A 14113-nucleotide genomic window follows, 5' to 3' on the forward strand; every position below is an offset into this window, starting at 1 on the left:
CCCCCGTTTTAGTATGTGAACAGAAAGTACAGGAATGTAGATTGTAGTGGTTGAGGCCTATGCTGCAATGAACCACCAGCAATAGGTAAGATACTCTATCAAATGATTCCTTACCTTCTAACAGAGAGGATATATACATACTAATACCTCTTTATTTACTATAGAAAAGACTAGCTAGTAAGTTGTATTAGGGATAAGTTTGACCATCACAAATTCTCTGGTAAAGTGTTTTCAATACTCAGAGAATGATCACATTCTAGCTGAGTCACATGAATAAAGAGGGTCATAAGAAGTTAGAGGTGGTTCTTCGACTGATCCATGGTTAGAACATATATTTCAGGATGATCACTTATGCTTTTAAATTCTAAATCTCTCTCTGGATATCCTCCAAATCACAAGGATGCAAAGGCCATATCACAGGAAATTCCCCAGGAAGGTTGTATTCCAAGCCACTCATTTGAGGTTGGCTTAGTTCTGGACCAGTTTAGGAAAGAAGAAAAAGAAAAAAGGAGCTTATAATTTATAAAGCAATTCCTTCTTGTCAACTGTAGTTTTGAAGTTCCAGGCAGCGTTAAGACCTCAGCGGACTATCTGCTCTGCCACTACCCAGCAAGCTTCCCCAAATAATTTAAACATCTGTACTATAAGCCATCAATCTGGGCATCACAGCATTACCACAGATAGAACAGTAATAGTGTGCCAAAGCCAGGGAAAAAAGGGTAACTGAACATGGTATATAAATTGTGAAAATAAGGGGGATAGTATAATATGTATATTTTAAATAGCAAATTAAGATTAGATTTATCCAACATTATTACTTTTCTTAGTGATTTTTGTCCCTTTACCAGCATTACATATCTTCACATAAGATCTTTTAAATTTAACTCTTTTTAAATTTGAAATTTTGCTATTTTTGTGATACAATTCTTATATCTCCTTCAAGGCATAGTGAAAGACCCATTTCCATAAAGCCTAATCTCTATTTACAATATATTTATTTTCACATTCTTAAATTTACAGCATACTTACCACGGTATTGAACACTCTATTTTATGTTTTCTATCATCCCAGAAAGTCAAAAGACCCCAGACACCATTCTTTACTGTGATCCCCACACACAAAGCCCAGAAAAACACTGGGCAGAGGACAGACACTTTAATGTATATGGCCCCAAAACTTTAGGTAACATGCATGAATTACCTAGCTGGATGGGAGAACAAAGTTTGTGAAAATTATGATGACTAGTTTTCTAAAATATTTCAAGGGTCTATAAAGCATATGAAACATAAAACCTATGGTCTTCTTACAAATTACATATCTAGAGTCTCAAGAAAATATTTAAATTAATATAAATGTGCCTGTAAATAGTTAATTTTTAAATCTTTTTGTATTTAAAAATGTTTTTAAATGTTTTTTAAAAGGCATGTTGAATTATGTGAAGAACTTATTAGCTTTAATACAAATTAAAGCTAATAAGTTCCATTGAAAGAGGAATACTTAAGATTATTTTTAATACTATATATCAAATTCTGGGCAACATTTAGAATACAGTCATCTTTAGCAGTTAAAATTCAGAAGTGAAAATATTTTGTACATTTTCAAAAATGATTAAACACAAAACAATGAAATACTTCTAAGTATACAAAAATACTTAATGTATACTAACAGCTTTTCCAAATATTTCCAAATGCCTAGTTTTTGTCAGAAGAAAAATAAGAACTAGGTAAAGACTGAGAAAAAACACAACTGTAAAACTGGATCCAGAATATTCAATTTTAAAACACTAATATAATCTCAAAATTGTGGAAATTCTTTCATTTGAGAAGTGAATATTCACACTGATAAATACTTTCAATAAAACAAAGTACCATCCTGACATTTTTCTTTCCATTCAGTGAAATATCAACACAGCAGAGATCAAAGACTTTGTACCCTCAGTGACAGATTCCAACACTTTGCCCCTAGACACTGCCAGGAATTCAAAAGATTGAGGTGATTGGGGGTAAGATGTGGTTATGGTTTTCCCTACCTTAGAGACTGAAAAGCAGCACTGTAGTCCCCCCAAAAAACAAGCAATGTCTCATGGGTGTGTCCCTAAACTGATAAGTGACTCAGCCTCCTATCTGGTCTAGACAGATAAAATGCAAAGCAGATGCTCAGAGCAAGGTCCCTTGAAGTATTTGTGGGTTCTGGACAATCCCCGTTAAAATTTATAGAGTTGCTACCTTTGTTTAACAAATACCTTTTAAGAAATGAAAAATCATACAAAAGGATAATACCTAAACTAGCTCCAAAATACTTCATTTTTCCAACAACACAAAGTCTGTATTTATTTCTTTCAGACTATAACTCATTTTTGAGAAAAATATGGAGAACCTTGAGCTAACTACATCCATCATAAGCACCAATGCCACATCTCATTCAGAATCTACTGCAAAAAACACCTATAAAACCTATTTTAAAAACCTGGGACCTATTTTTAACACCTATCCAGTTCTGAGGTCAAAAATTTAGGAAATGTTCTTGATTCCTCCTTCCTTCAAGTCTCAGATCTAATCTATTAACAACTCTGTCAACTCTACATCCAAAACATCCTAAATCCAACCACTTCCCACAATTTCAAGGAAACCTCAGCCACTATTTTCATTCAGTGCAAGCCACTATTATCTTTTTCTTGATATCACTGCAACAGTCTCTTAACTAGTTTCCTTGCACCCATCTCTAGCTTCTCTCCCCACTTATTTTTATTTAAAGCTTTTCTAAAGCATAAAATCAGACCGTATCACCTACTTGCTTAAAATGTGTCCAGTGATTTCCCATTCCAACTAAATAAAATTTAAACTTTACTTCAGTAAAGTTTGATAAGACTATACCCCAGAATATCTTACTGTCTATTTTTACACTGGGCAGCTTTTTGACCCTTAAACTTTCCAAGTCTGTTGCCAAGTTTTTGAGGTGCTAAGTTCCTTCTACTTAGAATATTCCTTGCCTAAGTTCTCATTAAGTTATCCCTTTCTCATCACTCAGGTCTTAGCACAATTTTACTTCCTCAAAGAGGTCTATCCTAACTGCCTTTGTTAAAATTACGCCAGCAGCCGCACCCACGCCTATAGTGACCCTATAGTATTTTATTTGCTTTGCAGCACTTAATATTTTAAATTGTCTACCTTTTCTCATCACCATGTAAATGAGACCGGGGACTTGGTCTGTCTTTCACAGCTGTAACTCTAATATCCTAAACACCTAGGTCAGTTTTGGCATAAAGTAAGCACTTAATATTTTTAACCAACTGACTTACACCATAACTAAACAACAATAAACAATCTTTTTCTCATGTCCTTTCCCCCTATTTTCACTCTCACTTTCCTCCTTTTGATATTTTCCAAGAAAAATAACATGTAAATTTCTATATCATAACATTGCTACAGAAAAACAAAAGCAATTTTTTTCCAGTTGATGTCATCTTACAATTATTGGTCTGTTCTTACTACATATGCAAATTCAGAAGTCCTATAAGTACTTGTATCTTAACACATCTAAAAGGAAATTTATTATCTTTTGGCAAAAACTTGCTTCCTGTTTCCTAGCTCAATAAACAGCATCACTGTTTATAGCAGAAACTGTTAGCTGTCTTCTAAAATATGTTCTTCCTTTCTTCTATGGTAGCTGCCCATCTACACTACATTTCCCACCCTCACTGCAGTTAGGTGTCGTCACATGACCAAATTATCACAATAGAACATGAGCATATGTGATAGGCACCATTTCTAGGTCTGGCTAATAACACTCCCCTCTCTTCTATCTTCTAGCTGAAAGAGATGGCAACAGCCTTGGAAGGCATGTGAAGAAGATGGCAGATCTTCCAACCTGGATCCCTGAACGACTATATGAAGTAGAGTCACCACTTGACCTAATGACATGGTTAAATATTCTTCTTAATTACACACCAAGGTAAGCAACAAACATTCCAAATTAGAAGTGAAAAATATATGTAAACTTATTTTTTAAGACACGAAAATTTGAGGTTCTCTTTGTTATAGCAGTTTAGCTTATCCTAACTAATAAATCATTTAACCAGTTGCTTAAGAAGAAATCTTACAGTAGGGGTAGAGCCTAACGACGCATATTCAACCATCAATTCCTAACAATTCTACATTTTATGATATAACTCATCTCCATCTTTCCAATATCTAAACCCATTCTCTAGTTCTAGCCACAACGATGCTACTTAGGTTCACTGCAACAGTTTTCTAACTGATTGCCCTTGCTTCCAGACTTACAAGGTCAATCCATTTTCTGAGTGAGTAAAAGTGATAGTATAAAATGTCAATGTGTTACACCTTTACTACATTGTTGCCTTCTAGAAAATATCCATACAAGGGCTATAAAATTCTTTATGACTATTTGGTTCTTGCTCCAACCACACTGAACCATTAGCTCTCTGAGAAGGCTGAGCAAATGCTCATTTTCTAGAGCAAGAAGTAAAGCCAGGAAGAGAGCAGAATTAGCCTGAAAACTTTTAGATTATAATGCTGTAATTATGTTTTAAATGTTTTTAACAATTAAAATCATTTTAATGAACCAGATTTTAATAAACTATTTAAAGTTGATACTGACAAGAGACAATGAAAATGACTGTTTTATTAAAGTCAAGAAAAAACGTTTGACGTTTATTCCAAAGTTCTACAAAACAGGTACCACACCTCACTTCCTACTTTAGTGTTTAATAAGAAAGAGGCAAACATTCAGAAATCCTTTGCAGACAAAAGGATTTTGATCATCAACACAGATTCCAAGGTGTTAGCAGAGACTAAGGCCAGTTTCAAATTATCCAATTTATAATTATTTATAGTATTATTAAAAAAATATTCCACATTATGATTAGGATGCTGTGTTTACAAATATAAAGACAAAAGTAAAAGGCACTGAAACTATGTTTTCAACTAAGAACAGTTAAATCTGGCAAAACTAAAGTACTATTATAATATGAAAATATATCATCCAAAGTCCGACAAATAATGAAAATCCAGAATCCTCAAAAATGAACATTTCAAACTTGATCTACCTACTAGGTATGACTACCCATTGTCAACATTCTAAAAATGGTTTCTTTTAGATCACAAAAAGAAACACGAACCAATGTGACACATGTACAACACTTTATTTTTTCTCTCATGGATTTTTTAAAAAGTTACATTCTTAAAGGATGTCCACCCAGTCTTTTCACAAAAAGCAAATTCACTCTTATTGAAAACAGGATTGAAAAACATGTGGTCAGGTTCTTAAGTGTTACAAAATAAATTAATACACTTTATAAAAGAATACCTAAAAATAGAAAATAAACCATCTCAATTTATTCCCATAAAGTTAAATTCCAAGCAATAAATTCCATAACCTAGCAAAACACACACAAAAAAAAACCCTCTGCCATTAAATTAGAAAAACAAAACAGGAATACCAATAAGCTGTTATTCTTAGATGACTAGAAACTAAACCTTGTGAAGATCCTGGAATAACAGTCTCAACGGTAAATATTCTGAACTGCAATTTCTACTAAATAGCTTCATCTATAAATCTCATTAACAGTTTTTATAAAGAAAACAGAAACTATTTCTCAGGAATTGTTTGGGAAGTAATACCAAAAAAAAAATTTTTTATTTTTTTAAACCATCTACTTTAACGTGGCTAACAAAACATTAAAATGTAAAGTTTTAGTAATAAAACTTTCATGTGAAACCTCGGGTCATTTTAAATATTTGATGCCATCAAAATATTTCTCATTTATAAGACTTCTCATTTAGATATTCAAGAAACTTTAAGGGAAATTCAGAAATGAAAACATCACACTTGCTAACCTGCTGAAGACTAAAGAGCGTATGTCATTTGGCAAAATAAAATACAATATTTGAAGAGCAAGATTGCAAAGATAGTGAAATTCAGTAGACTATTTGCTACAAAAGAATTCTAAACAACTGCCATGAGCCTACTGGTATCTCCAAAGCAGACTTTAGAGGCCCCTAGAGCTCTCCACCTGGAAGATACTTTTAGGTAATCAAGGTCAGATCCAGAGTACCAGGGAAGCATTCCAGTACAATGAAAATAAACAGCCTTCCTGTCAAAAGATCCAAATTTAATTCTTACTTAGTTCTGCCACTTACTCTGTGATCTTGGAAATATACTTTTCTAAACTTCAGTTTCTTCATCTTTAAAATGTGCAAAAGAATGATATGCACACTACAGTGTCATCCCCATCTCAGAGGGCTGCTTTCCCTTAAAATAATTCTATGAAAGAAAACTACATATAATAAAGTACCATGCACAAATGCTAGTTAAGTTTGTTCCTTTCTTTATAAACAAAAAATATTTACTGAAACTCTGAGCTAGGCACTACACTAACTAAGCATTAACAAATGGCTGGGCCAAAGAGACATCCAACCATGGCTGAGGCTGTTTAGAGTCTTAAATTCTGGTGGCAATAGGATATATATTATAACATACTCTAAGTACTACATAAAATAATGAATAATGTACTCTTGACACATAAACGAAGATGAGCCCAATGCTGCCCGTGGGATTCAGGGCAGATTTCAAAGGAGGTAATACCTGAACTGCATGCTGAAGTAAAAAAAAAACAAAAACAAATCTGTCAGACTGAGGTAATGGGAAGTATAATTCCTTACAAAAGGCAACAACTTATGTACCTTCAGAAAGGTAGTCAAGAGCTCAGCTTGTTTAGGAAACTGCAAATAGTTCAAAATTGCTATTATTTAGGGGGTGAGGGATGGTAGTTAAGAATGGCAAGAGAAAACAATGCAAGAGAGAAAGACCAGAGGCAAGAAAACCAACCACTTTGTATGTGAGAGTGACTGGATACCTTGAACCAAAGTGGGGAATAAAAGAAAAGGAACGGACTTTTCTGGGGAATGTGAAAATAGGTTTTTAACAATATTTTTAATTTAAGGTACCTATATCATCTAGATGTCCAGTAAACACACAGGTTTAGAGATCAGAAAAAAGATCAAGACTTGAAATTCAGATTTGTGTCTTCAGCATTAAGGGAATTGATATGATTCCCCCACGTGAGGAGGGGTAACACTGTACACTAAAGAATTAAACTGCTTTTTCTATTTTATATGCTCAAAATGTAACCTACTCCATTACGGCCAAAGGAGGTACAATTTAATCTTGATCATACAGCTAAATCAGTGATCTTAAATAAGACTTCCATTCCTGAAGTTTGTTTAGTCATATTACTTATTGTTATTCATGTTATGGGTGATCTTTCTATTACCATGGTTCTAATATTGTCCAGGATTTCCCAGAACATCCTCTGTATTATCTAGAATCCCCAAAGCTCCCTGCACTGATCTATACAAGGAGGGTCCTTCAGATCAGAATAAACTTTTTCTGGATCGAAATTAATGAAACAGTTACTATGAATGTATTTAATGTTTTAGGGAAGGAGTCTGCACCCCTCGGGCAACAGACTAGAACCAGTCCGTGGTCTGTAAGGAACCGGGCCGCACAGCAGAAGGTGAGTGGCGGGCGAGCAAGCGAAGCTTAATCTGTATTTGCAGCTGCTCCCTAGTGTTAGCATCACAACCTCAGCTCCACCTTAAATCATCAGGCATTAGATTCTCATAGGAGCACCGCTCCCTGGTGCCAAAAAGGTTAGGGACCGCTGTTTTAGGGCATATAAAATACAGAAGTTTAAAATACAGTCCCGGTCTTTAACTACAATTCTAGCTTGAGTAAAAACACAAGAATACAGTAAGAAGGAGATAATTTTATCTTTAATATAATCTCACCTAGTCCTTGGGCGAGTAGCAAGAAGTAATACTTCTCTCCCTCCCCCATTAACACCTACACATGGCACTTTGGGGTTTAGTTTTGCTTTTGATGGCAATTTTATGAAAAGCCACTAGATGGCGATACTACCTTCAAAAAATGTTTTAAAGTCTTATTTTGAGCACAGTTAATTTTTAGAACCATGAAAGATGTTTATCAATACTTTATAAATAAGAATTTTAGAGACTTTAAATCCTTTATCTTAAAGTTGAGAATAATGAGGTTTAGAGAGATTAAGTGACTTGCCCAATATTCCACAACTAGTTAACTGGCAGTTTCTCAATTTAGGCCTAAGGGTTTTCTGCTCTTTGCATTAAAAAAAGTAAATGTTCTAAGTTATAGTTTCTTCTCCAGAAAATGAAATTAATTTCGCTTATATGGAAAGCACATACTTTTTCATATAGGACAATCACATAAGAGAAAAAGATGCTCTATCATTTGGAAAAGCATGGGAGCAACAACTTGGTAAAATGAAAACTCCAAAAAGGGTATATCATTGTGACTAAAGTCTCAGGAAAAGTTGGACTTCATATAGCTACTGAAAAAAAAATTAACCAGGTAATGCAGAAATGGGGCAAAAACCTCTGTTCTCAAGTTCTATATTTCCCAGTGCCAAAAGGGACAAAGTATGAATACTGATGATTCAAAATACTGAATACTGATGATTCAAAATTCAAGTTTCAAGGAATCATTTTCCCTCCAATTTTAATCCGGTAGTTCTCCTTTCTTATCTTATAATACACATGACAGAGATCAATATTGGTTACATCCCTTCAATGTTCAATTCCTCCACACTAACTTGTAACTCCATCCATTTTTCTCAAATTCAAAAAGATATCCAAAATCAAATGAGTGAGAGATGTGGAAGATGCTATTAGAGTGGTAAGATGAAATCTGCTTTTTGAATCAAATAAACACTGCAGTAATTTATTGAACACTTCGGTTATTCTGTCCATAGCTAATTACCTAAAAATACTTTAAAGTGACTTACCATTTGGATGAGTGTATTATGGTAAAGCCCTACATTTCTTTCTGTTTATTATAACAAAGAACTATAAGTGAAAATTCATTTGCTGTATGTTTATCTCAAGAAATACCTAGAAAATTTGGGACAATACAGCACCTCAGTTAAAGGCAGATTTCAGTATGTTAGAAATCACTGTTATTAAAATTTACTGGAACAATATATGTATTTCAAAGTTGTTCTATTAAAGTAAGCCTACTTCTCTAAATGATTTTAAAGAAACTCGAACTATTCAAATCTGAAAAAGAAAAGCTTTAAAAGAGTACATAAAATCCTGAAGGATAAGATATTTGCTTATAAAACAAGATGATGATACACCAAGTTTTTGTCTTACAAATATGATTAAGCAGAAAAATTCAGTATACATTACCTAAAAATGCAAAGTTATGGGATTTTAAATTTCATATTTCTCTCAGCTCAAAATTCCTATATCAATTCAATATGGCAAAAAGGACCATGGCTCAGTGAACATACTGCACCCCTAGCACTTCATTAAAAGCCAACATTCCATTTCAAAAGGTTTGATAGATAAAAGTTGGCTTTACAGTCAGTTTTTCTGGAACATGTTTATTCCAATGTGAACAAATATCTGTATAAAAGGAATCTGAAATGGGAAATGCTAATTTAGCTGTTCTCCATCTCCACTGAAACCTAACGTGAAAACAAGAAAAAGGGGATTTTATTCAAGCAAAGCAGACACATACTTAGTATTAAGAAAGGATGATAACTACAGTGAAATCTCAACCAGCTAAGCAGAAAGAATTCTTAATTAGGCAGAATTTCTCCCTCAAGAACAGGTACTGAAAGTTAGTCATTCAAAAAACATACTTCAAGTGAAGTTCTACATTAAGTACACATTTGGACCAATTCATTTTTCCTTCAATTTCTATCAGGAAGCACTATACACGATGGAAAGAATAAAAAGATGGGAGCTGGAAACCTTGAACTATACACTCTTGACTCTGACAACAAATATTTTTTTGATCTTTAAAGTCATTTAACCCTTTCTGGGTCTCTTTTCTCAAATGCAAAAATGAGGGTTATAGCTTTTAAGCTCTAGAACAGTTTGAAACTTTATAAAAACCCCAACCATACAACATTTTCTTAAAACAAAATATTAATTAGAAGTGTAGCAGGTAAAACAAAAGCAAAAAAGCTCTGGCTGGTAGAAAGGACCTTAGCTGTGTCCATAATAACCTGTCCATACCACAGTTTCTGAGGGGTTTCATGGAACTCAAATGGATCCAAAACACACCATTTAAAAATCTCTAAATGAAAATAATTTTAAGAATGATATCACATGCACTGCAAGACTAAAAAATAAACAGTTTTTCACTCTAAAAAATTCAAAAAGAGGATTTTTTCCAACTAACCAGAAACTGGCCAAGATTCAGTGAAAGTAAACACCTATTTCTAAGAATTCCAATTAACTGATATTTCATTATATTAAATATGGTGACAGTAAAGGAATTACAGAGTTGCCATACATAAAAAATGTCAGAATTAAATATATAAATAATAATTTAAAAATTATTTTTAAAAATATAAATAAAAAAGAAATGCTGTCCGACAGGAAAGGAATAGGCTAAACTAGAACTTTATTTAAACTCAATTAATTCCAGTTTATTTACATAAAATCCACTATTTCACAAAAATATTTTATTTTGAAATTACATATTAGTTTTAATAAGACAAGTCATATTTCACTATCACCAGGCACAAAATAAGCCAAAGTCAGATACACATGCCAACTTTACCAAAAGAAGCTCCGCACATAAGTTATATACTGAATTTCCTTACAAGTTTAAAAAAAAGATTTTAGGGAGCTTAAAACAAACACAAAGACAGACAGACACACACACACGACTGTATATATAATTAATTTTTAAAAAAAGAAGTCCAAAATAATAATTAAAAGTTTATAAGTTCAAACATGCAATATCAAAAAGCATGTACAAAGGTTTTACAATGTCTCGATCTGCATTAGAAATTCAAGGATAAATTTCTAAAAAAATTCCTAAATTCACTTGTTACATTTAAAATAGCACATTTGAAAGAAATTACATTTACCTCTAATGTTAAAAACAATTATTTTTAAATTGAGATAAAATTTTGAAATTAAATTAAAATTAAAAACTTGAAATTAAAATAGTACCCAATTATGGTACAAAACTTTATTATTATATGCATTTAATCATGAAAAGTAAATTTCTCTTTCCTTACGAAACATACTATCAATAAGGTGTTCTTCCTATAGTTTCTAAAGCTAGTCTCTAATGTCTACAATATTCATTTGAAAGTACTCTTACCTTTCTTCTGAGCTATATAATCGAGCAAGTCCAAAATCTGCAAGTTTTATCTGCCCTCTGGTGGAAGTAAAACAAAATGAACAAATAGTATTAGTCTACTTTGAATTGATCATACACATTCATATCTATTCCCAGAAATATACTTATATAAACTTTGACTTTGATCACACTGTAGTGCCCACGGTCCTATAAGTGAAGGCTAGTAGATAAACTCAGGATGAAATAAGGTAAAAAATTAGAACTTTTCTTTGGATAATTTCAGCTACTATAATACTAGTACTATTTTCATAATTATTACTATTATTATAGTAGTACTAGTGTAACAGTATTTCAGTACTATTTACTTTCTATTTAGAAAAGTACACGTCAATGAAAATAAAAAAATGAGAAAACTTCCACTATTTAGCAATAAGACAAATGCTCAAGTCAGTAATGCTCAAGAACTAAATCACATTGTTTTAAATTTATGTTTAATTTTCTAGTTCTTAGAGGGGCTAGGTACATAGAACACTTTATACTAACTAAAATCAGGACCAGGCATGCTTCACTTTAACAAATAATACCAATTACAATAGAATTATCAGAGTTAGGTTATGTTGTCAGTAAAATACTCAACATAAGCTTTATACATATGTATGTATGTATAAATGTGTATATATATATATGTGTGTATGCACACTTCTAAAAGAGCACTTTAAAACCATGATGACTGTTTTTAAAAAAAACTGTAAATTAAAAAAATTTAAAATCTATACTGACACTATACTAAAATATTATCAGAAGATCCATTCATATTATCTGAAAGAATATCAAGAAAGTCAACTAAGTATTATTTTATGTACATTATCAACTATTATTGGAAATTAATTAAAGTACAGTTAACACAACTTCAGAAATACCCCAAGCTGTAATATTGTTGATTATGTTAAAATAGTTTGAGCAATGAAATACAGTTGACCACTGAACAACATGGGTTTGAACTGTGTGGATTCACCTACATGCAGATTTTTTTTCAATAAATACTGTAAATGTATCTTCTCTTTATGCTTTTCTTAACATTTTTTCTCTAGGTCACTTTATCATAAGAATACAGTATATAATACATATAACATATAAAATGCTGTGTTCATCAACTATTTATGTTGTAAGGCTTCCATTTGACAGGAAGCTAATAGTAGTTAAGGTTTTGGAAAACCAAAAGTTATATGCAGATTTTCAACTATGCGAGTTGTGGGGTGAGGTGGCACCCCTAACCCCAGAGTCAGTCAAGGGTCAACTGTAAATCATAAATCCTTTTAATAAAATCAAAGTATACATTATGTAATACTCATATCAAACTCATATATATACATATATATCAAACTCATACCTATTATTTAGAAGAATATTTGAACATTTAATATCTCTATGCAAAAAGTTCTTCTTATGACAATAATCCAGACCTTCCATGAGCTGCCTCATAAATGACTTTATGTGATTTTCATTAAAATGAACCAAGCCTGATTCCAATAGTCCCATCAGATCATGGTCCATATATTCAAACACCAGATAAAATGCACCTAAGAACAAGAATAATTAAAACATTGAAGATTTTTATTCTTACAACTTTTCTATAGGTTCGAAATTTTTTTAATTAAAATCCTGGGGTGAAAATTAATCCTTGAAAAGAAGTGCTATGTTGCCACTTTAATAACATTCATCTTTCTGAATTTAATAGCAGGTAAATATATCCCGAGGACACATCTAACCCAATTTGCTTCTCATAAATGAAACTCTTATGATATAAAATCAACTTTGCTGATTTCTACATTGTATAGTTTCTGGGTATAAATTAAATTCTTAACTGTTTTGAATATCAAACAAACTGTCAGGAAGAGCTGAGTAAAATCAGTATAGTTCATCAAAGAAAATGTAAAGGTGGTAAAAGAATTGTTTTTAATAAAAAAAACAAATCTGAGCCCAGCTGAACTTTCAATGACTTCCTTTAAGCCTCCAACAAACACGTAATTTAATTCTATTTAATTCCAGAGCATTTGAAAGCATAGATATTACAACTCTGTTATAAAACCAGCTTAATCTTGCTACCAAAACCTAAAATAACATAGCATATACACAACCGTACATATGAAAGATTCAAAAATTCTAAATGAAATTTGTACAAATTGAATCCAAAGCTATATTTAAAAAATATCCCAATAAAGCAGAGTTTAATTTAGGAATTCAAGGATGAAAAAGCTAATATAATTCAATACATTTTTTAATATTGCGATATTAAAAAAATATCCCAATCAAGCAGAATTTAATTTAGGAATTCAAGGATGGAAAAGCTAATATAATTCAATACATAGTTTGTATTGTACTGGCATATTGATTGACTAAACTATCAATATGCCAAAAAGAATGGCATCTGGGGAAAGTTCATGATCACTCTGTATTGTATTGGCATATTGATTGAATAAACTATCAATATGCCAAAAAGAACGGCATCTGGGGAAAGTTCATGATCACTTTCTAATTTAAACAGAGCAAAGATTTTGTAGTAAACTTCCAAAACAGAAAGAACCAGGCTCTGATGAATTAACTGCTGAATTCTACCAAAACTTTAAGAAATTACACCAATTCTCTACAATCTCTTCCAGAAAATACAAAGGGACAGACTACTTTCCAACTTATTCTATGAGGCCAGCATTACTCTAATACCAAAACTAGAGAAAGACATTACAAGGAAGGAAAACTAAAGACTAATGTCTCTCATGAACATATATGTAAAAATCCTCAACAAAATATGAGCTAATTGAATCTAACAATGTATAAAAAGAATTATATACCACAACCAAGTGGGATTTATTCCAGGTATGCAAGGAAAAAATGAATGTAAGCCATAACATCAATAGGATAACAAAGAAAAACCATATGATCACAGCAACAGATG

At 32.2% G+C, this 14113-nt stretch overlaps 1 protein-coding gene across 2 annotated transcripts in view; it reads right to left on the reverse strand.

The window, feature by feature from the left end:
- The window catches only part of CDK13 (cyclin dependent kinase 13), a 90850-nt gene that overhangs the window by 19811 nt on the left and 56926 nt on the right, over positions 1 to 14113 (reverse strand). For both annotated transcript variants that reach the window (XM_039849278.1, XM_039849279.1), the window contains exons 6-7: positions 12551 to 12740; positions 11182 to 11238 (exon numbers count right to left, since the gene is read on the reverse strand). In XM_039849278.1, the coding sequence (XP_039705212.1) occupies positions 11182 to 11238; positions 12551 to 12740 (247 nt within the window). The remainder of the gene's footprint in view (positions 1 to 11181; positions 11239 to 12550; positions 12741 to 14113) is intronic.

The sequence above is a fragment of the Pteropus medius genome, unplaced genomic scaffold, assembly GCF_902729225.1.
Source record: "Pteropus medius unplaced genomic scaffold, Ma_sr-lr_union100, whole genome shotgun sequence".
In the NCBI taxonomy this organism is placed as follows: Eukaryota; Metazoa; Chordata; class Mammalia; order Chiroptera; family Pteropodidae; genus Pteropus; species Pteropus medius.